This window comes from Berghia stephanieae, chromosome 11 (assembly GCF_034508935.2).
Source record: "Berghia stephanieae isolate SIO BIC M18660-M18661 chromosome 11, UCSD_Bste_1.3, whole genome shotgun sequence".
NCBI lineage: Eukaryota > Metazoa > Mollusca > Gastropoda > Nudibranchia > Aeolidiidae > Berghia > Berghia stephanieae.
Genome location: NC_088370.1, coordinates 23,758,926 through 23,781,929, shown reverse-complemented (window position 1 = coordinate 23,781,929; position 23,004 = coordinate 23,758,926). Strand labels below are relative to the sequence as shown.

The 23,004-nt window shown below is 36.1% G+C and overlaps 2 protein-coding genes across 2 annotated transcripts in view; one reads left to right on the top strand and one right to left on the bottom strand.

Annotated features, from left to right (window-relative positions):
* The window catches only part of LOC144956551 (zygotic DNA replication licensing factor mcm3-like), a 43,738-nt gene extending 32,420 nt beyond the window's left edge, over positions 1 to 11,318 (top strand). The window contains exons 17-22 of the mRNA XM_078887122.1: positions 273 to 426; positions 1,637 to 1,777; positions 2,412 to 2,518; positions 5,074 to 5,159; positions 6,410 to 6,497; positions 6,934 to 11,318. Of these exons, the coding sequence (XP_078743248.1) occupies positions 273 to 426; positions 1,637 to 1,777; positions 2,412 to 2,518; positions 5,074 to 5,159; positions 6,410 to 6,497; positions 6,934 to 7,135 (778 nt within the window). The 3' untranslated portion in view covers positions 7,136 to 11,318. The remainder of the gene's footprint in view (positions 1 to 272; positions 427 to 1,636; positions 1,778 to 2,411; positions 2,519 to 5,073; positions 5,160 to 6,409; positions 6,498 to 6,933) is intronic.
* A 1,755-nt stretch (positions 11,319 to 13,073) lies between these two features.
* LOC144957142 (coiled-coil domain-containing protein 43-like) lies at positions 13,074 to 22,866 on the bottom strand. The gene is made up of 5 exons (XM_078888160.1): positions 22,678 to 22,866; positions 21,353 to 21,443; positions 18,503 to 18,638; positions 16,648 to 16,709; positions 13,074 to 16,196 (listed from the first exon to the last, which is right to left on the bottom strand). The coding sequence occupies exons 1-5, from the start codon at positions 22,849 to 22,851 to the stop codon at positions 16,006 to 16,008; spliced, it is 654 nt and encodes a 217-aa protein (XP_078744286.1). The 5' UTR covers positions 22,852 to 22,866; the 3' UTR covers positions 13,074 to 16,005.
* Between the last annotated feature and the right edge of the window lie 138 nt (positions 22,867 to 23,004).

The following is a 23,004-nucleotide window of genomic DNA, read 5'->3' as shown; positions in this document are numbered from 1 at the left end:
TTAACTTTTAGTTTTATAAACAAAAAAAAACTTTTTCTTTATTATTTTTCCGAATGGGGAAGCCTTTGTTGAAGCTACATGTAGATATATGAATTTACAGATAGCTTCTAAAGGAATATATCAAAAATCATATCGTATCACATAAAAAATTGAAAGATATGGCTTTGACAACTTATCATGTTTGTTTCAAATATCATTGTTTCTAGAATGAGACACTGTTCATTTCTAATAAGTGTTTATTATTTCTGATAAGTGTTTATTTTCTTTGGCAGGGAGAAGATAGTGAGTATGCGGTTTATGAAAAAATACATTCACATTGCCAAAGGAATGAAACCTACCCTGACGAGGCCTGCATCTGACTACATCGCTGAGGAATATGCCAAGCTCAGGAACCAGGACAACTTAACACAGGACCATATTGCTAGAGTATGCGTAATGTTTTGTGTTTTTAGTAATAGATGAAGACAGAAGACTTAGACTTGATTTTAGAAGTCAGCCATTTTTATTTTTAAAAACTTGACGGTTGGCTCAGTTGCTAGATATAACAATACAAAAGTAACCAATTACATTACAGTATGGATATGGGTTTTTACTTTATGACTACATCAGATCTTAAATAGCTCTTGTCTCATGGTTTCTTATTTAGGTAGATCTCTCTGGACGAGACTTTTTCATGATTTCAAACTAAGTGCATTGATAGTTTACTCTTGGAATCTTCTCCTGTACCTTGTTTGAACCAGTCCCCTCAAAACCCTTAAAAACAAAAAGTGAAATAGAATTTCCTTTATTTATCCCCAAGGGGAGGTTTTTTTAAAAACACCTATTCCAGTTGTGGGCAGCAAAGTCAGTCAGGGCAAAGTGACTTTCTGATGACCACACAGCACAGTGGCTAGGTGAACTTGATACTTTTTGGATATGAAGCAAAGACTCTTTGCCACTGAGCCACAAAAACAATCTAACCATCCTTTTCTTAAGCATCGAAATGTCCAAAACGTCTTTCAAGTCCCATTAACTGGGTGGGGTTCTCGACCTCCCATAGCAGGCAGGAAGGTACTTGCTGTCTCTTCTATCCCCCTGTATCTGTTTTCCAATTGTTTTCTGTCTTTGTCTTGGAATTAGATTACTTAGTTTTGTCCTGACTCTGGCCAGGGTCCTTGGCTGGGACTGAAACAGTCGAATGTATAGTTGATTTTTGAGATGATATTTTTAAAATTGTAAATCATCTCTCTGTTATGTACTGTTGTTGTTTTTATTGTAAACATTTGTTTTCCTCTCAGTGGAATCTTGTGCTGGTGTCTGGGTGAGACATTTAGGTGATCTCAAACTGATGTGCTCTTGGAATCTATTTGAACCATTCCCCTTTGTCTTACTTTTTCCTTAAGTCCTTTTAATTGTACATCTAGAATGTTTTTACTTTCCAATTACAAATACTGGGACCTAAATGTGTTGCAAGCGCCGTAAACCCTTAAAAACAATTTTTTAAAAACATAAAGACTGAAATGTCCAAAAAGTCTTTCAAGTCTCATTAAACTTCTAAACCAAGATGGTTTTCTTCTTAAGATTTTCATAAAAGAACATAGTTGTTTTGTGTTGATTTTCTTAAAACCTTCATTTTCATGGTTTTTACTTTTTATAGACTCAGCCAGTGACTGCCAGAGCTCTAGAGACAATGATCCGTCTTTCAACTGCACACGCTAAAGCACGACTCAGCAAAACAGTTGACTTATCTGATGCTGAAGCAGCTGTTGAGCTGGTCCAGTTTGCTTACTTTAAAAAGGTGAGAATTGATTAACTCTCATAATTCATTAGAGCTGCCAATTGTAGGTCAGATAAGTATATTTGTATGTTTTTTCTTACCTCTGTACGATTATATGCTTTTTATCTAAATTTGTCAACATTTAGCCCTTTTATTTTATTCCTCTTATACTTTTTAATAGTCCTCATGATTTTCATCACAATGTTTGTTAATTAGCAATAGGAATTTGTTTGGTACAAATCTTGAAATGCTAAGAATTATACTTTTGATATGACTTGCTCCTATACAGACACTTGGACACTTCCAAAATTATCTGAGTGAGAAATCTCTCTGCAGGTTTCAATTCTTGACTTGTACACATTTATTCTTTGTAACAAACAGATCCCGCATTGAGATTGGCAGCTCTAATTTATTTACTATCCATAGTTTCAATTCTATCAGATAGTACTTTTTGATAGACTGGTTTTCTATCCGAAAGGTAGCAAGTATTATTGTCCAAATGCCACAGAAACCTTTTGACTCAAATGGATGACTGACTACCTATTGGGGTTCTAGTGTATGGATTTTAACGATCCAGACACTCTAATTTCAGTATAAATAGATTTGATTCCCTATTTTTTCATCATTTTGACAAAACCCAATCGCTGTCTATCAGGTTCTTCAGAAGGAGCGGAAATCAAGAAAGAGAGATACCAGTGATGGTGAAAGTCAGGAGGATGAGGAAGAGGAAGAACAAACACAGTCACCGCCACGCAAAAAACAGTGAGCACTTTTTGTAACTTTTTCCATTTCCTTCTTCAAAACTTTTCATTGCATAGCCCACTTATATTATGCTTTACTTATGCTAAATGCCTGAGTGGGGTTTTCTGACCTCTCATAGTGGGTAGAAAGGCACTTACTGCGTCTTCTATCCCCCTATATCTGTTTTCTTACGTGCTTTCTGTCTTTGTCTTGGAATGAGATTACTTGGTTTTGTCGGCTGGGGTTCCCTACCTCCCATAGTGGGCAGGGCGGTACTGTCTTCTATCCCCCTATATATGTTTTCCAACTTGCTTTCTCTCTTTGCCTTGGAATGAGATTACTTGGTTTTGGCCGGCTCCTGGTCGGATGTCTGGCTGAGAGGGAAACAGTCAAATTTATAGTTAGTTTTGGGAGATGATATTTTTTTCCTTGTAAATCGTCTCTCTGTTGTGCACTGTATTATGTTTTCTTTATATTATATATGATTTGTAAAGATTTGAGTATATTCCTCTTAGTGGGGACCTGTGCTTGTGTCTAGATGAGACTTTTAGTGATCTCAAACTAAGTACATTGATAGAGTGCTCTTGGAATCTACACCTGTTTCTTATTTGAACCAATTCCCCTTTGTCTTTTCTTTTCTTGGGTGCTTTAAATGTAATTCTGGAACTTTTTACTATCCCATTTGCTTCCTTTTTACTGGCTCTGATGTGACCTTAATGTGTTGCAAGCGCCATAAAACTCTTAAAAATAAAAACAAAACAAACTTGGTTTTGTCCTTACTCTAGCTGGGACGGAAACAGTCAAATTCAAATGTATAGAGTTTTGGGAGATGATATTTTTTATTTTACATTTATATAATTTGTAAACATTTGAGTGTGTTCTTCTTAATGGCTGCCTGTGCTTGTATCAGGATGGGGCATTTAGGTGATCTCAAACTAAGTACACTGATAGTTCCCTTTTGAACCAATTTCCCTTTGTCTTACTTTTTCTTGGATGCTTTGAATGTAATTCTAGAACTTTAGACTATCCCAGTTTATTCCTTTTTACTGGTGCTGATATAATAATAATAATAATAATAATAATAATAATAATAATAATAATAATTATAGTAATAATAGTAATAATAGTAATAATAATAATACTAATGATAATAATAATAATAATTTCCACGCTTGTGTATTGTTGTGCTGACGAAGGGTTTGTACCCGAAACGTCCATTGTCTGTTTTGTTCCCAAACGAAGCTTTTCCATTTTCACTCTTTCGTTAGTATTTTACGATCACCGGCTTCAGGCAGCCCCTACCGTTTTCTACATTTAGTATAACGCTTTCTTCTGAAAATTGCATCTCATATGACCTAATTGTGTCGCAAGCGCTGTAAAACCCTTAAAAGAACTTTACCAAATGCCCTTCTAACAGAGATCTTTATTTTTTTTATTAATTAATGCAGAAATATATTCTCTTTATGATTCTTGACTCTTACATTCAAGCAAAGATTGATCAGTTTTCTTAATCAGTGCAATAAATGGTAATAAAATGTCATTTAAAATTGTTGCTTTTGTTTAGTTGTCTTGGATCGTACTCTTCAAAATATTGTTTATGATATCAATGGCATTCCCACACATGGGCATATTTGTGTCAGTGCATGGCATAATCAGTTGGAAGGTGAAAATTTAGGATTTGCATTTTTTTGCATTTTTTGAAAGAATTTGCTCCCTAGAGCATTTTAACCTTTATTTGAAGTAAATCCGGTGATTGTTCATGAAGTTATGGTAAGATGTATGGGAAAGGTATCCATCAACTTTTCTCAAATTTCATACTTTTTCAACTTGTCGAGCTCTAAAAAATATTTAGAAGTGAAATTAAGCTTTGAAATTTCCCGAAGATGTAAAAAAAGGGTTGATTTAATTATTTATGACAAGAACATGTTGGATAAAAATTGACCTTCTAACTAAACGGTGATATCTCTGTTCAAACCTTTTCACCATCCGACTGATTATGTCATTCAATGTAACATATGATTCAAGAAATATTCCCTTATTATGGTATTAGAAAATGATTTGCTTTTACTTCAATGAATGCCAGTTTGCCATCGATTGAAACTGCCTGCATTTATATTTTCATATTTTGAAGACTCGCAGAAAATCCTAAGTACTCACACATTTGGGTGCTTCTTCTCTTATTATGTAGTTAAATTTTATTTGGTCAATTAAAGTTGGGAGAACCTCCTTTCACCTGGCTCAGTGGGCTTCCATTACTTCATTTCCCCACATGCTATTAAGTATAAATCCATCACTGCCTACAGCCCTTTATTCAGTCACACATTGCTTTACAAATGTATTGTGTATAAAATGTCTTACTCAAGAATGCAATCCAATCAGCTGCCCATTTTTGTCTCTTGACTGCCAGTAGGGCCAGAATTAGTAACAACTAAAGGTCTAAAATATTGATTCCCAACATTGACCCTCTGTAAGCGACTTTTACCTATGTGGTGCATACGCTGTAGTGTCTTGATGTATAATGGGAAATGTTTTGTTGTACCACTTTATATTCTAACAATACTTTATTTTCTAAACAGGAGAGCCCCAAGATCCAGAAGACCAAGGCCACAGGAAGGAGAGGAGGGTTACGACCCATACGATTTTGAAGAAGAAAGACCTGCAGGTCAGTATTGAGTTGACGTTATATAAGTGCGGCTATGTGGCCTTGTGGTATGACACTTGCTTTCGGATCCAAAGTCTCGCTCAGTGCATAGTTTAGGCCTTGGAAAAGGCTCTTTACTAACATTCTCTCATCGTACTCGGGTGTAAAATGACTACAGGGTCCTCCCATAGTGGACAGCGAGGTACTTACTGTGTCTTCTATCCCCCTATATGTTTTCCAACATGCTTTCTGTCTTTGTCTTGGAATGAGATTACTTGGTTTTGTCCAGGCCCTAGCTGGGAGAGAAACAGTCAAATATATAGTTAAAGTTTTGAGAGATGATATTTGTTGTCTTGTAAATCATCTCTGTTATGCACTGTATTGTTTTATATACATATTATATATGATTTGTAAACATTTGAGTGTATCCCTCTTAGTTGGGACCTGTGCTTGTGTCTGGATGAGACTTTTAGGTGATCTCAAACTAAGTACTTTGATAGTGTGCTCTTGGATTCTACATCTGTTTTCTATTTGAACAAATTCCCCTTTGTCTTAACTTTTCTTGGGTCCTTTCTTGTAATTCTCGAACTTTTTACTATCCCATTTTCTTCCTTTTTACTGGCGCTGATATGATCTTAATGTATTGCAAGCGCTGTAAACCCTTAAAAACAAACAAAGACATTCAAGTACCTGGTCATTAACTGTGTTGTCTCTGTCTAAAAAAATTATAATATCACCTAACAGGTGGCATGTCTCGTTCTACATGTTGCTGTTGGTCAAGGATAAAGCGCTTTGATCACTATGTGGATATTGCGCTATATGAAAGCTCAAGTTAGTTAGAAGTTGTTGGAAAAATGAAAACATTGTGAATTTACAAATATAAAGGGGCCTTTTTGTATGTGTATTAGTTATTTTTAAAAAATATGTATCATTAGAATAAAAACTTGTCAACAAATTCATTTCAAATATTAGAAGAAAAAAATATATAATAAAATTTCGAAGTTCTTGATGATTTTGTTCAGGTCTAATTTTGTAATAGTTTCATTATTGTGTTTGCTACTAGTTGGGTTCTGGTATCTGTGCCTCAGTTTCTCATTAATAATGATAGGGCTAAAGTTGTTTATCTGTTCTTGTATATCTCAGCTAGCATGTATATTAATTTGGGAAGAAGTGGTGTATCAGTTTGTAGCTTGTTTTTTTTGTTTTGTTTTTTTTTTTGTTTTTTTAAACTGTTAACCAATTTGTTTTTAAACCAATATCATCCAATTCAGACCAGTCATCCCTTGCTGAAGAAAGGAGAAAGTCCACAGGTTCAGCACCTTCCACACCCAAGCCTGCCGAAGAGATTTCTGATGAAAGGTAAGTACAGTAATCAAGTAAAATGTTTTTAGTTCTATTTACATTACTGTGTTGGTCTCTATCGATTTATCCATTTCCAATTTGTTGTCCTAAATCAGTTGCCTTTTCCATATACATTTTGTCTTTGTTCTATTTTGAAGCCCTTTGTTTTCACAGGGAAAAATAATTACACTTGGACACAAAAGCCGGTTGTTATGTATCGGTGACTGAGAAGATTAATATCCTATGTCAAAAAGGCAGAAATGAGCTAATGTCACAAATTTGAATATCTTAAAACATTAAACCATAGACTTTGTGAATAATTTAGTTAAAAATCCCGCCCCCCCCTCCCTCCCCCCAACCGGAAAAAAAAGGAAAAAAGAGAAAACAACATAAAACCTATCTCTTTCCAAATTGTACATTACAATTACAACTGTTTTCTATTTCTTTTACCCAGGCTAAAGGTCTTCAGAACATCCCTTTACCAGTTATACAAGAAAGAACGTGCCCAGTCAGTGCCCATGGACACTCTTAGATCACACTTTGCCCAGGCCCATTCAGAGGATCCATTCTCGGAGGATGAGATAATGGCAGCCATCGGTAAAATGATGGACGAGAACCAGGTCATGTTGGCAGATAATGTCCTTCTCATGGTCTGAGTTACATGTGATGATGGGCTTGATGAACTGAAATTAATACTGATTCAAAAGTGATACAATACCACGTCTGCCCGGCTTTAGGGGTTTCTAGGTTTATGAAACCACAATCATGATAAAGTAAATTTATTTCCATCAAATAACCATCAATAAGTTGGCTTGCTATGATCGAAATTGCAGTTCCACAACTTTCTATTCAGTCGACACATCTTTATTTCACTAAAATTAATGATGAAAAGAATTGAAAACATTTGAATAATGTTGTGAAATGTGGCTTCTGTTTTCAGTTGACGTGAATAATTAACCAAAATAGTTGTGACGTGTGCTACATTTTTGTCCATCTCTCAGGTCCTCATATTATTTTCAAAAATATAAAATCTTCCATTGTGATAAAAAAAACAAAAAAGCAACTTATCAGTCAGGGGACTTTAAACGTAAAATATTCATGTTGCAGAATCATTGAATTTCTGTTTTAAAAAAGAAAAATGAGATATTCCATAAGGATGGAGCTGATATTAGGGTGTTTTTTGTTTTTTTTCAGTCTTTTAATTTTTTAATACATTGTCTGTTGTGATTTAATTTCAATATTTTTTTCTCACTGCGAACCTGAACTGGATGAAGGAAAAATAATCAGATAACCGGATCCCGTCTCATTTCTCTTCTTCAATTCAAATAATATGATGTTAAAATTAAGTCCTCCGAGCCAATCAATTATGGTTGCTTTTTCTGGTCTTTGTACAGCCTGCTATGCTTGTAGCGATGTCGTCGGGGGACCAGAAAAAAAGATCGCTACATCCGAAGTTCGCAACAGCCGTTGAAAGAAAATTCAAAGGAAATAATTCCAACTATTCAACTTCGTTGTAGAGTTAATATGAGTTACTGCCCTTATCTTGACAGGCTACCTCTGCAGGGCTGTTTGTTTTACTACATATCGTTCCTTTTAGTTTTCATACTACCTGCGCGATCCATCACGCCGCTCCATCACGCCGCACAGTGCCAGAGCAGGGGTCAGCGAGGTTAAAGTCACTGCCGGCGAACAAACGTAATCAGTGACTTATGATTGTTCTTTTTCCTCATTTTCTCTCCATTGTTACACGTCATCTAATATACCCACAGATATAGAATAAAAAGAATTGTAAATTCCAACCACAACTCCATTAACTGTTAAAATTGCTAAGTCATGCGATTATTATAACACATAGTTTAGTTTCGTTTCGTAGAGTGGCTCGACTGAGCACCAGTGATTGGCATATGTAATTTTTAATTTAATTACTGCGAAATGTTTGTCAAAGATTATTTGCTTAAAAATTGTGGTATGATTACATAAAAATAATAAACTTTATTATGAGTAAGTTTGAAGATTTCGATTATTATAGGTTTTAAATGGTGATGCCATGAATATAGTTGTTCTAATATAGTAGAAAGTCATTGACATCAGTCATTATCAAATGAAGGTTGAAGGACATACATTAGTTCTAATATACTGTCATCTTTATCATGACCACCACCACCATCCCCCGTGTCCCCAGTACAACTAGTATCGTCACCATCACCACCCCCAATCCCCGTGCCTCTATCACTACTACTATCCATACACTACACCATGCGTCAACAACACGATCACACAGTCGTACTTTTAAAAAAACCCACACATTTTTTAAATTTTGGCCAGAAAACGTGTTCTCATCACATCAAAAACTCTCGAATCTGGAGTTGGATTGAACAGGGTCGAACGGATGAGTTTTATGGCCAAATTTTTAAAAATGAAACGTGTAGGGTTTTTTTCCGAATACATCACAAGCATTAACATCTCTAATGGATGATAATGGTCACAAGTATTAGCCCTGACGACAGCATCACCATAATTTTCAGCAGCACCAGTACTGCTACCGTCCCTAAACCACCAGCATCACATACGTTGTTGCTATCACCACCGCCAGCATCATCTACCGTCAACCAAATTGTCACTATCCACCACATTAAAACTATCATCACATTAAGACAAAAACTGGCTAAAATCAGAGAGTGAAAAATGTCCATATAAACTGGGCTGGCATGAAAGTTGGCCACACATAATATTATAATACTATAATATTATTATAGTCCCTGTACTAGCATTCGACTGCACTATACTATTATATTATCATTACTACATTGTACTGGTCATTTGTTGTGTTGAATACACATATTACTAAATGAATGGATCTCAATCCCACGGTGTTCTTAATGTTTGCATTTCTTCAACTCTTCTGTACTCTGTGAAAAATAGTTAAATTTTGGCCAGAAAACTCGTTCTTCAATAAATATCAATCGAATAATATGATCCACATCTTGTCAAAAACTTTAAAACCTGAGACTTCATCTTAACTAAAACTCTCAAACTTAAAACCGCAAGGAAGTCTCAGGTTTGAGAGTTTTTGACAAGGTGAGGGTTATTTTAGTTGATCAATATTTGAAGGACAAGTTTTCTGGCCAAATTTGTTAAAATGGCCTTTTTTAAAAGAGTATGACAGATCTGTGGCTATAACATTGCCGGCATCGTATTATTTGTGTTGTTACCAACAGTGTGAAGTATCGTGATGATTACTTGACTTTCTCAGATTTTAGTGTGATAACAGTGGTCAGAGACTTGTTATTCTACTGGTTGGTGGGGAATTGGAATTAACAAGTTGTTAATCAAAACCACATTGCATGAGTTTCAGAAAAATCGCACTGAAGATTTTTGTAGGGTGAAAAGTTCGGTATTATCCCTGTATTATGTATGGATTTAGAGGGGGTGGTGTTTGTATAAATGTGTTATTTCTTGATTCAATTTAGTCTTTGAGTACTTATGAGTATTTGAAATATGAGGTCTTTTGTTTTCATTGTAACTTGATGTACATCTATCCCATAGAAACAGAAATCATATGAGAATAAAGATGAAGCGTCAGAGAAATAATATAATACATAACAATAGTTAAAGATTATAACGCAAATGTGTTACAAATTATTACATTTGATCATATTGATGGAATTTTGACGGTACTGGCAGTAGCTCGTTGACCCCTGCTCGCCTGGTAGTATGACCTCGTGACCAACTGTCGGTGAGAGCAATGTACTCAATGTATGCAAGCTTTTTTCCACTGTGTCTGACATTTGTTGAATTGCTGGTGTCAACTTCGTCTGTGTTGTCGGTTGGAGGGAGCGTTTGAATCAACAAAACCAGCTTTCATGAAGCAGTTGTAGATGGTTGCTGGTTCCACTTTGTCCCAACTTTGCTTCATCAACTGCACAGCATCCAAAAGAGATGGCTTGAATGTCTCAAATGGATTCCCAGCATCAATGTGGTTAATCAGGCGCTTCAGGAGTGCTGCTCTATAGTGACATTTAAGTCCAGTGACAGTCGAGTTGTAGTTGTAGTCTGTTTGAGGCAACACACTTAATACTAGACTATAATACACGCGAGACAGCACACAAAGGCACTTGGCGAAGTGAGAGAGGTATATATCTAGTGAAAGAGTAGAGTGAGAGTTCGTTTCGCTCTACTCTGACGCAGCACGCAAGACAAGCAGCACATATTCAGTGGTACGTTACATACACAAAGTGTATTGTATGTGTTGTATTGACACAGGCGCTTGGCGAAGTGAGAGAAGCAGTGAGGAGAGTGTGTTTCGCTTTGCCGCTCGTGACATCGTTTACAACCGTTATATTTTTACTATAAAGTATTATGGTCGGGGATAAGAATATGCATCACTATATAACAGTCAGGACGGATGTAGCGAAGTCATTACAACCACTTGTATTATATTGAGTTTGTGTTACATGGGTGCCTGTTCTACAGAAAAAGATCGTTACTCTGAAGATCGCTACAACAGACTCCGCTACAAGTGGAGTGAACTGTAGTTGTTAATGGTAGCAAAAATTCTTGCTGCCTTTTGGATAGGATGATAAGTAGTTGTGACCAGATCTGAAAGACCTAAGCCATCAAATCACTCCTGGGTGTCCAGAGGGGTCATTAAAAAACCCAAGTCAACCTGGAATTGAAATTGGCTGGTCCCATGCTTGTACAATTGGGTTAATGGAACTCCTGATTGAAATACAATTTACTGTATATTTTTACACATAGCTAATTTCACAATGAATTTGAATTAGTTTGTAATTTTGTGATTATTTTGATTACAATTTATTAAATGTTTATGATATTCTACACTTGTTTTGGCTTTTCCTTTTTTATACCCCGTCTCACGATTATGGGATCCTGTGTTTGTGTCTGGATGAGACTTGTACGTGATCTCAAACTAAGTACATTGATGGTATACTCTTGGAATCTTCATTTGTTCCCATTTGAACCAATTCCCCTTTGTCTTACTTTTTCTTGTGTGCTTTCAAGTGAAACTTTGCTGCAAATCCCATAAAAGGTGAATTGAATTCTCTTTAGGATGATGATGTGTGAGATTTCCTAGGGAGGTGTGTTCTACATCGGTCCTCACCCTTCTTTCTATATCTTTGTCGTACTTTCAAAACAAACATTAAAAAAAAAATTTGGTCCGAAAACTTGTTTTTCAAATATCGATCGATTAAAATGACCCTCATCTTGTCAAACTCTTATACGGAGTGTCACCCCTCACCTTCTGTGTCCTGCACTAGCGGCTCAGTGAGACATGTAAAAAAAAAAAGTACCAAAGACATGAAATTTTACACAGTGCAATGGGTGCTTTACAACGGGTCCAAAGCTGACAGCAGCACTAAGTATTTAAGAAAAAGCTGGGTGGGGTTCCTGACCTCCCATAGTGGGCAGGTCACTTTTTGTCTTCTTTCCCCACATGTTTTCCAACTTGCTTTTTGTCTGTCTTGGAATGAGATTGCTTGGTTTTGTCCTTTCCCTTTTCGAAATCCTTGGCTGAGGGTAACAGAAACAGTCAAAAGTAGTGAGATGATTATATCATCTCTTTTATGCTTTGTTATATTTGGTGTTTTGAATGTATAATGTATTTTGAGTGTGTTCTTCTTAGTGAGATCCTGTGCTTGTGTCTGATGAATGAGACTTACGTGATTTCAACAATGCACAATTAGAGTATACTCTTGGAATCTATGTACCCTTCCCCTTTGTTACTTTTATTGTGTGCTTTTTAAAATTGTAGATCTTTAAAAAATCTCATTTTCCTCCTATTTACTGGTGCGGAAATTACCTAAATGTGTCACAAGCACATTAAAAACATAAGAAAACACATGTAACCTGTAACTTACAGTGTAAGGCACTATTGCAGTACTTGCTGGATTCCAGCACGCTGTGTAATACGGCATGTGGGGTGACAAAATTTTATTTAAATAAATTACTAAACCATATGCATCGAATTTGCCATGCTCTGATTCTAGCACATTTTTACTTTTAGGCTTCTCACAACAACATGCTTGAATCCAGAGAGCTCTGTACAATTGTTACCCCCACAGAGAATGCTGTAACCAGCCAGATACTCATTTTACACCAGAAATGTGAGGTTATGATGAATAAAGAGGCTTCTTGAACAGACTGGAGTATTGTTAACCTTAAACACGAGCACCATATCTAAAACAAAAATAAATAAATGCCATAACAATAACATTAAAACAAGAGGTAGAAAAATATAAATTGGTTCTGTTGATTGCTGCAATTTGAACAATATTTGTACATAGCCCTAGCTGGAGTTTATCTGATTATCCCAATTTCTATAGCGAGAGACTGACAGCAATTGCTTGCTATCTTTTTGATGACGCTAGTTTGTCACAAAGTACTTTCCACCTACTCTAATAGACTCAGCTAACCAATTACTGCTGGATGGACAGGGATGGGGGGTTTCAGAAAAAACCTCGACTTCAATCTCTTGTGAAACGAGTGCTCTACCAACTGAGCTATCAGTAATTCCAAATATTATTATAAGTAACTATGATAAAAAAATAAAAATGAAGAAACCCACACAAACCATTACATTTCTGAACACTGTTTATTCCACATCCACAATTTATTTACATGGGTAATATCAAAGAGATATGTATCTACATTGGAAGCAATCAAAATTAGTCCTTCAGAGCCATTAGGCCCAAGGAGCCAGTGTTTATCCTCATTTCTATGACTACTGAAGCAATACCAATTGCCACCTTTTGGATAGGATGCTTATCTATTGAAAGTACTTTCCACGAGATCTAAAAGACCAGCTACCCAATCATTGATGTGTGGACTGGAGGATCAGAAAAAAAATATCTCAATTTCGCTGGGGACCGATCTCAGTGTGAAGCGAGAGTGCGCTGCCAACTGAGCAATCAGGGCAGCCATTTGAATTTGAAGCAATTTCCTGATTCAATTTTAACTTAACTGACCCATGCACATCTTTGTTTACTGTTCTTCAGAGGAATTGAGAACTCATTATTTGCTAAACACACCATAACATATTAGAACGATAGAATTCATGTACTCAGACAATTACAATCTAACTCTAACTTAGTGATATCATTTAAGCTGATTGTTTTAGAAGTGGTTGTGTACGACAAACACACATACACTATAGTCATCCATTTCCTCCAATATTTTCGACAAATGCACAGCAAAGCACTCACATGACCAAAAGAAAAGATAACTTAATTAATCATGAATCATACAACAAAATGATAAAGAAAAAACAGAAAAACCCCCGATAAAAACAAATGTTCGTATTGGGCCTCTTCATGATGATAATGCAATGACGCCCCCCCCCCCCCCCCCCCCCCCCCAAGAAAAAATTAAGATGAAAAAGTTGAAACAAGTATTTATCAATGTTCAATATGTGTAAAATGATTTATTACTAATAATAAAAACAGATGAAGATTGACAAAACCATCTTCATCTGGTAAGAATATCATTGCCTGCACATACACATAAATATTTGAAACGTCACAAATAAATTCTTGGAGGAAAGGAACATAACCACACCCCTTAGCTAGATTCGGAGTCTTGACTGATCAATCTTATCATCAAAAAACGACGATGTGATGTGTAACCTTCAACATTGGTAGTGAGATTGAGAGAATCACCTAACTGGTGGTCTAAAAAATAAAAATTATTAAGTTTTGTCAATTTCATGCATTCTTTTGTTTGCAAACAATCAGCTATGTTTGCCTGAGGTGGTTTTAGGGCATGTCACAAAAAAAAAAAACAACGAAACAACCCTGTGTTTTTGATTGGTCAAAAATCTCAAATGTTCACAGAATACACAGTACAAGAATCTCCATTTGTTTCTCAAATCTGCTTGCACCACCATGTAACAGGCATAATGTAAACGACATCCATCAAAACTGTTTGAAATTTTTTCACAGAACGTACATTACCTGTTTTGAGCCAATATGCTTACATAAAGTGCTAAATAATGACAAAAAGACTTAAAAGATAGTGGCAATATTGTCGTTATTAAAGTCTAACAATTGTTGGACAGTTTACAGGTCTGTAAGTCTAGAGGTAGATTGATTTTAATCATATTATAGTTAAGGAAGGGTGAGATGAGTTAACTTTTCTTTGGTTAAGCTCATGGTGTGATGTCTAATAATGAAGGTCATGTACAATTGCTGGCTAGTCACATGATGTGGTAGTCACATGATTAAATATTCAACAATTCCACAAAATTTCACAACGCGTTTACACGTTTACACATCAATGTATACATGAGATAAAGTAGCTAAACACATTATTTGACATTGAATAAGTTTATCGATAACATGACCACACATTCAACTGACAGGTATGAGGTAATCAGGAGAGTCCATATTTTATGTACGTAGTAATAATTGCGGAAGTGACATTCAAAATTTGCTAAGTCACATTTCTATCATTCATGGAGAACTGCATTTTTGTTGTTGTCATTTATTTAGTGACTTTAAGAGGAAAATACTTGTCTTGTTTGTCTTATACTTATAGAACAATTCCCGGAGTGTTTTGAAACTTTAAATTTGTTTACTGGTGATTCTAAGATGTCCACTGGATCGCTTGATAGTGTTAACTCACTATCTGGATAAACAAGATTAGAATTCTCAGTCTATAAACTATTCTTGCAACCATTCATAGTTTAAACCATTCTTTTCTTTGAATCATATCTTTTATCTTTTTATCATCTCTATATCATACTGTTTGCTAACTGTGCTGATGAAGGGTTGTGTCCAAAACATCACCTCATGTGTCTTGATACTATTTAGAATTAGAAACTTTCCATGTTGCATTAATTTTAACAATTCTGTGACCTTGTTCATATTCAAGTGTTTTTTACTTCAAATATGTAGCTTACAACTAGTGAAACAAAAATTAAATGACATTTTAAGGAATGCATCAGAACTCTTCTGAAGGGATGTAAAAAAAAAAATTACCTACCTGGACAAAATAAGTCATACTGGATTGCTATTAACGCCGACTCATTACATTGCCAGCTTTAATAAAGTCCCAACAAAGAGATTTCACTCATTCTGACCACACTCAATTCATGGCCAAATATCAATTTCCTATACTGTGGTTATTATTATACAAGAAACCCCCTTCTAAATTCTCACGGTAATTCAGGAGCCATTGCAAATACTGATCGGGCAGAAAATAGACAAACAGCATTTCAAAACAAAAACATGTGCACCCCCCCCCCCCCCCCCCCGAGGGATTTTACACGTTTTTAAAAATTCTAAATTTTATTGCTACATGGCCAAAGAGGCTCATGAGAGTCTGCTTTCCAACTCATCGGACTATGACTGACTAGAACCCTTAATGGAAAAAAAGTTTCTCCCTCATCAACTTCCACTGAAGAAAAAAAAAAAAGAAAAATAATGAAAGCATTTTATGTGATTGTACTTCAAAACATCACACTAGATAATCATCAAAGAACTTCAAAATAACAACAATGATATGAATGTTATCTTCGCCGCTCTCCCTTCTGGGTCCTTTTCTTCTCCGACTGCTTTCTCTCTTCAGCTTTCTGTTTCTGCGCTTGCCTGTCCTGTTTGTTTTTCTCCTTCTTCATCCCATGTTCCTGTTTTGACTTCTCCCTTGCTTCTCTCATATTCTTCTCCACTGCTTGTTTATTTACATTTTTTGTCAAAAGGCCTGAGAAATAGAGAGAGATAAAAGTTAAGTATACAGTGGAAACAAAAAATCACTAAACCGAAAAAAAAAAGTAATAAAATTGAAAACATTCATAATACAATGTTCTTCTCCACTGTTTGTATATTTACATTTTTTGTCTCAAGTGCTGAGAAATACAAATACAAACATTAAATATTCAGGGGAAATCATTTTTAAAAAAGTTCCTCTTTTTTTATTTTTTTTTTTAAAAGATAGTAGTGGGCTCAAACTCAGGTCTTCCTAGAGTCAGTGTAATGCCTCAACCACATTGCCACTGTTTATACAGAATGGCTTCCTGACATAAAATAATGTGCAGGGTTATTTATGTATTATATTTACAGATGAAACATCTAGTTGGAAATCCCAACATTATAAATTATAACGAATATTGATGTGCCTTGGGGATGTTTCCATAAATAAATTGATCTCTTACCATCAGTAGAGTCTTGCTTATCAGCCTGGTCTGTATCAGCATCACCAAACTCATCATCTGTTCTACAAGTGGTTAAGAATTTATTTTTTTCTTTTCTTTTTTTTAAATTATTTTTTATTTGGTATCCAAACAGAAAACTAAGAACAAAAATAGTCAAAAAATTAAAAAAACAAAAAGCAAAAAAAACAATAAACATACAAACAACTCTCCTTGAAGAAAATCTAATAAATGAATGAATAAACATGCATATTTATATGGCAGGTTTCTACAACTCGCATTGTTCAATGTTTGATTACTCACCTTTGTGGAACCAAATCTCCACTTCATGCAGAGAACTTAAAAGCATCTTTTGGTTTGTACCATTGCCCTGTAGTAATTGCCACTGTTTGTAGCCAGATACTCACATTTGAGTTGAGATGGTTAATGTGTGGAAAATGTCTTACTCATAGACACAATGCCAGGGCCAGAGTTTCGCTATCAATGTCATCCATCCAGTCATTGACCATCCTAAACATAGCTTGATAGCTTTTATAAGATGAGACATTTTACTGATGAGCAAACCATCTGAATCAAACAGTCACATAGTTTAGAAAATCTGACATATAAATAACCAGCTATGTGGTCTTGTTTCTGACACTCACTTTCGGATTGGAAGGTCTTGGGTTTGAACCTTGCTCGCATAGTCGAGTCCTTGGAAAAGTCTCTTTACTCACATTCTCTCACAGTAATGTACCCAGGTATAAAATTAGTACCTGGCTGTTAACAGTTGAAAAAAAAATAAAATTGTAATATCGCCTAACAGGTGATGAATGTATGGTTCTACATGTTGCTCTTGGTCAGGGACCCTTTGTAAAGCACTGTGAGCAAATTTAGTGGATATTGCGCTATATATTTCCCATTATTCAACAAAGCACAATGAATGAAACACTAAACAGGAATGAGAGATGCCTTAACAATGCCATTCTCTCATCTCTAATTCTAGTGTTTTTTCATTCATCCAAAGGGGAAATCTGAAACGTTCACAGCATGTTTGATTATTAAATTGAAGCTTCTATTCTATCTGACTATTGTTGTTAAATTCTTAGAGAAATGCAATTAATTTGTCCTACATGATGGAGGCTATTTGGTCACATCTTACGTCGAGAAGATAACATCCCAGCCCAAACTGCAATGACAGAATATTTCCTTCATGGCAACATATATGTCGGGAGACCACCACCATCAATAGTAACTAGGTACCATGAACCAGGATCTCTCTACACATCAGAAATTTCTGGATTCAGATGAGGCCGAATTAATCCCCGAAGAACTAAGAAATACTGCAGTGCCCTCCGTACTAAAGTCAAAACAAGATCTTGACAGCCTCAAAACTCAGGCCAAGGACTGTGACCAGTCTAAACAATTAACAACGTGGATGGAGAAAGCAGTTATACTTATTGACCATGACTGAATCACACAATTCTCAGCAAGCGTCGTTCGACTACGAGGCTTACCACTACTACATAATAATAATAAGTGTTGCTGTTGGGAAAGGATCCCTTCAAAAAGGCAGTGTGGTTCAGTGACGTGGTCTCCGAAAGCTATTGAGTTATGTGTGGCCTTGAGCAAGTCACCCTGGCCTAGCTCACTCTACATTCTCTTAGAATAGACCCTAATCTATGTATTTTTTAAAATTAGTATTATGTGCAGTGTTTTAACAAATTTACAATGTAATACCCTACAAACTGTGGAGTGAGCCTTGGCAATATTGGAGGTTTCCACGAGAAGAAGAAGAAAACCCTAACCCTAACCAGACCCTAAAGACAATTTTTGCCTTGCGAATGAATAAAGGGAATTTCATTTTCAAAAAGGATACTCTTCTTCATCGGACACTTCTGCATATTGCTTCAATATGGCTTCCTTTCTGGACTTTTCCTCTGCTGTCAACTGTCTTTCTTTGACAGTTGCTATGGTGTGTTCCTCCATAATTTTGGACAATTTGTCTCCAATATCTTAATAATAAAAGGCATAACATAAAACGTTAAGATAGGGGTCAATTGAGATTGTTGTTTTGTTGGTTTTTAAGGATTTTACGGCATTTGCAATACATTTAGGTCATTTCAGCACCCGTAAAAAGAAAGAAAATGGGATAGTAAAAAAATGTCAGATTTAAAATTAAAAGCACACTAGAAAAGGAAGACAAAGGGGAATAGTAAAAATAGGGAATAGATTCAGATCCCAAGAGCAAACTATCATTGCCCAAAGTTTGAGATCACCTAAAAGTCTCATCTAGCTACAAACACAAGATCCCACTAAGAGGAACATATTCAAATACTTATATATGTTCAAAACAACAAATAAATATAACAATACATAACAGACAGATGATTTACAAGGAAAAAAATAAAATAATATCCCAAAAGTATATATATTTTTGAGTGTTTCCCTCCAAGCCAAGGACTCCGCCCAGGGAAAGGACGAAACCAAGTAATCTCATTACAAGACAATGACAAAAACAAGTTGGAAAAACAGATATAGGGGGATAGAAATAGAAGACACAGTAGCCTTCCTGCCCACTATGGGGGGTCAGGAACCCCACCCAGTCGGTTAAGAGGAGATAAAAATTACTGGTAATTGTTACGTATCTCTTAAACAGCAAAACTAAAGAGAGAAAGAAGGAAAAAAAATAATTATAAAAGTAGTACAAAATGGACAAAGCATAGGTATATACATAAGCAGGTCTGATAACTGAATACAATTGTGGCCTTGCTTTGACATAGCTGTGGTGGACAACATTTTAAGCACGATATAAACCTTTGACTTTTTTCTTATTTTCTTGGAAGTTTGGGAGTTTTATCAACATTTTTGCTTCAGAACGAGATGTTTGGTTTGAAATCTCTTTGAAAGCCATTTGCACAAGAGCATTTCCTTCATACACAAATGGACCGAGATCGATCCCAGGTGAAGTCAGTATTTTGTTTTCAGACTACTCTGTCAATTCAATAGTGATTGGATAGTTGGATCTGTTAGATCTGGTGGAAAGTACTTTTTGATAGACTAGTGTCCTTAGGTTGCAGCTTGAGCTATCTTCCGTTTCAGGCTATAGAAACTGGGATAAACTCTGGCTCCATAGGCCATATCTAGGTAATTTGAACAACTTCCTTTCCAATAAGGAGCCCATAATAACTTTGGTTATCAGACCTGAAAATATGTTTTTGTTTTTAAGGGTTTTACGGCGCTTGCAACACATTAAGGTCATATCAGCGCCAGTAAAAAGGAAGAAAATGGGATAGTAAAAAGTTCTAGAATTACAATTAAAGCACAAAAGAAAAGACAAAGGGGAATTGGTTCAAATAGGGAACAGATGTAGATTCCAAGAGCACACCATCAAAGTACTTAGTTTGAGATCACCTAAAAGTCTCATCCAGACACAAGCGCAGGTCCCAACTAAGAGGAATACACTCAAATGTTTACCAATCCCATAATATTATAATCGCAGTGGCTATTTTTACAGTCCCGTAAAGATGGTTCTCGGGGCTATTTTTCCAGTCCTGTAAAGATGGTTCTCTGGGCTATTATATTTTAAAAAAAAATATTATTCAAAAGAACAATATTTAAGCATGAGGTGTTTCGCAATGTACATCTTTACCATGGACATCCACATGGGGGGGGGGGGGGGGGGGGGGGTAGTCATTTGTCCACAATATGGTTGGGAGGGGGGGGTTCTAAAATTATGGTCAAAATGTGTCCAATTGGTTTGTGAACGGCCTCTTTTCTGGAATTGGATTCAAACCCACTCTCACGTGAGAAGACTGCACCCTGAATGTTAGACGTCTACGTCTTTTAAAATTGTATAAACCGTTAGTCCTTCCTGACTGGTCTTACTGGTAAAGTGTAAACAAAAGCCAACCTGTAAAGTATTATATCTTGAGGGTGTCGACTCAAGCAGGAACTAAATATACTTTCAGTGTTTGATAATAGATCTATATTATGTATGTTTGACAGAAAAAAATCAAGACATACAACCTAACCTGCCCACTGATGATAGAAAACGGGCTGTTCTGTACTGCAAACATAACTTATGCAAAAAAAAAAAAAAAAAATTATATGTAATAAAAATGACAGTACCGTAAAAATCGCTAAGAGAATTGACTTTACATTAATTGTTTGTTAATTTTAGTTTTAGCTTTAGATCTAAATATGTTAAATGAAATTAATTTTGCTTTCATTCACCGCCTCTAGATCTGTACATCTAAATATGGGGAGAAATGATATGTGAAGTTTTGTGAATATTGCAAAAAGATGATAATCTATAACTATGCGGATAATTGAACAGAATCGCATCAACGCCGTAAAAATAGCCATGAGAACCGTCTTTACGGGACTGTAAAAATAGCCACTGCGTATTATAATATGTAAACTAAACATAATACAAGGCATAACAGAGAGATACTTTACAAGGAAAAAAATATCTCTCCCAAAACTATAACTATACATTCGACTGTTTCCTCCCAGCCAAGAAACTCCGGCAAGGATCAGGACAAAACTAAGTAATCTCATTCCGATTCCAAGACAATGACAGGAAACAATTGGAAAACGGGTATGGGGGGATAGAAGACACAGCATGTACCTCCCTGCCCACTATGGGAGGTCAGGATCCCCACCCAGAGACCTGAAAATAAAAGTAATGTCGAACTAAACCCATCCACTTATACTTTTATTATACCATTAGTAGCCTCGTTTTCTCTATTTTTGTCAGATACCATCATCCACTCCTCCAAGATGCTCTTGCTGACTTCTGATGCTTTCTCTGATTCCTGATTGAATGGAAATTTGGGGGAGGGGGGGGGGGGGGGGAAGGTCAATGGATAGATGAAACATATATGGTCATTTTTATAGACGGAATGAAGTTGACATCGGACAGCTCTTTGTTATTGTTTTTAGACAGCCATGTTTATGATTAATGCTCATTAAATTCTATTTTAGATAATAAACTCAAGGTTACCAAAAGTAGCTAGTTGGTCTCAAGATTAGTGAAGAGAAGACAAAAATACTGTGCTTAACTGCCAAACAAGAATCACAAATCACCATCTCTGGTACAGCAATAGAAGATGTCGGGGAATTTATATAGCCAACTTTTTTATTTTGGCAACAAAATCAGTCGGAACTGATAAAGACATCATCACTGGAATCTAGAAATAGAAAGTGTGCCAGGCCTTTGCAACATTGAGATCAATATGGAAAGAGTCCAGCATATCCACAAACACTAAGCTTAAAATATTTAACACTAATGTTAAAGCAGTCCTGCTCTATGGGTCAGAGACTTGGCGAACAACCTGACGACATCAGCCAAGATACAGACTTTTGTCAATCGGTCTTCGACAAATACTCAGGTTGAAATGGTTTGACAAAGTGCCAAATGTTGACCTTTGGACAAGAACAAACCAAGAGCAAATGGATGTCCATATCAGACGCAGAATGTGGCGATGGGTTGACTATACCCTGCGGAAATAGCCCTGTAATATAACAAAGCAGGCTCTCGAATGGAACCCACAGGGTGAGAGGAAACGGGGTCGTCAAAAATAAACTTGGAGGAGAAGCCTTCACCAAAATTTGTCACGTTCATCTCCAATCTTATCTGAAGAGAGGCAAAATGTCTGTGCCAAAGACAGAAGAAGATGGAAGAGTGCTGTTGAGGCCCTATGCTCCGCCAGGAGCCAAGCGGCATAAGTCAAGTTAAGTCACCAGTTTTAACATCTCCTTCCGTCATGTCATAACAATAACAAAGATAAAACTAAAAAAAACTGCCTTTGACTTTGAGACAGTGACTCACATTTTAAATTAACAGATGAGAATGAGAGTCAGTGTGAGAGCCGTTCACTTTTATTTTATTTCATCTCTCTCTACTTAATAATAATAATGATAATAACAAATTACACTATAGTATAGCGCATTTCCCACAACAAACTCAAACTCAAGGTGCTTTACTTTACGGCACGGTGATCAATCTCTCCCGACTCCCATCTCTCTCTCTCTTCCTAGATTCTTTACCATAACTCCTTCGAGAAGTCCACCGATACTGTCCAACTTTTCTTCATTATCATCTCCAGTATCTAAAATTCCAATGATGAATGACACAAATACGTCTGTATCGATGTCTGAACTCACAGAAGTTAACTTTTCAGTTAACCAAACACCAAAAGACTCAGTAATGGGAGTCGCCATTTTCAGCACTAGAATGATTCCAGGCACTCCTATGGTAGACAGACACTTCTATAAAGGAACTGAGTTTTCCGTCCACCAGTGGACTGAATACACAGCTGTGTTTTCCGTTGTAATGATTGCGGGGGGAGGGATAGGAGGGTCATCGAGATTTCA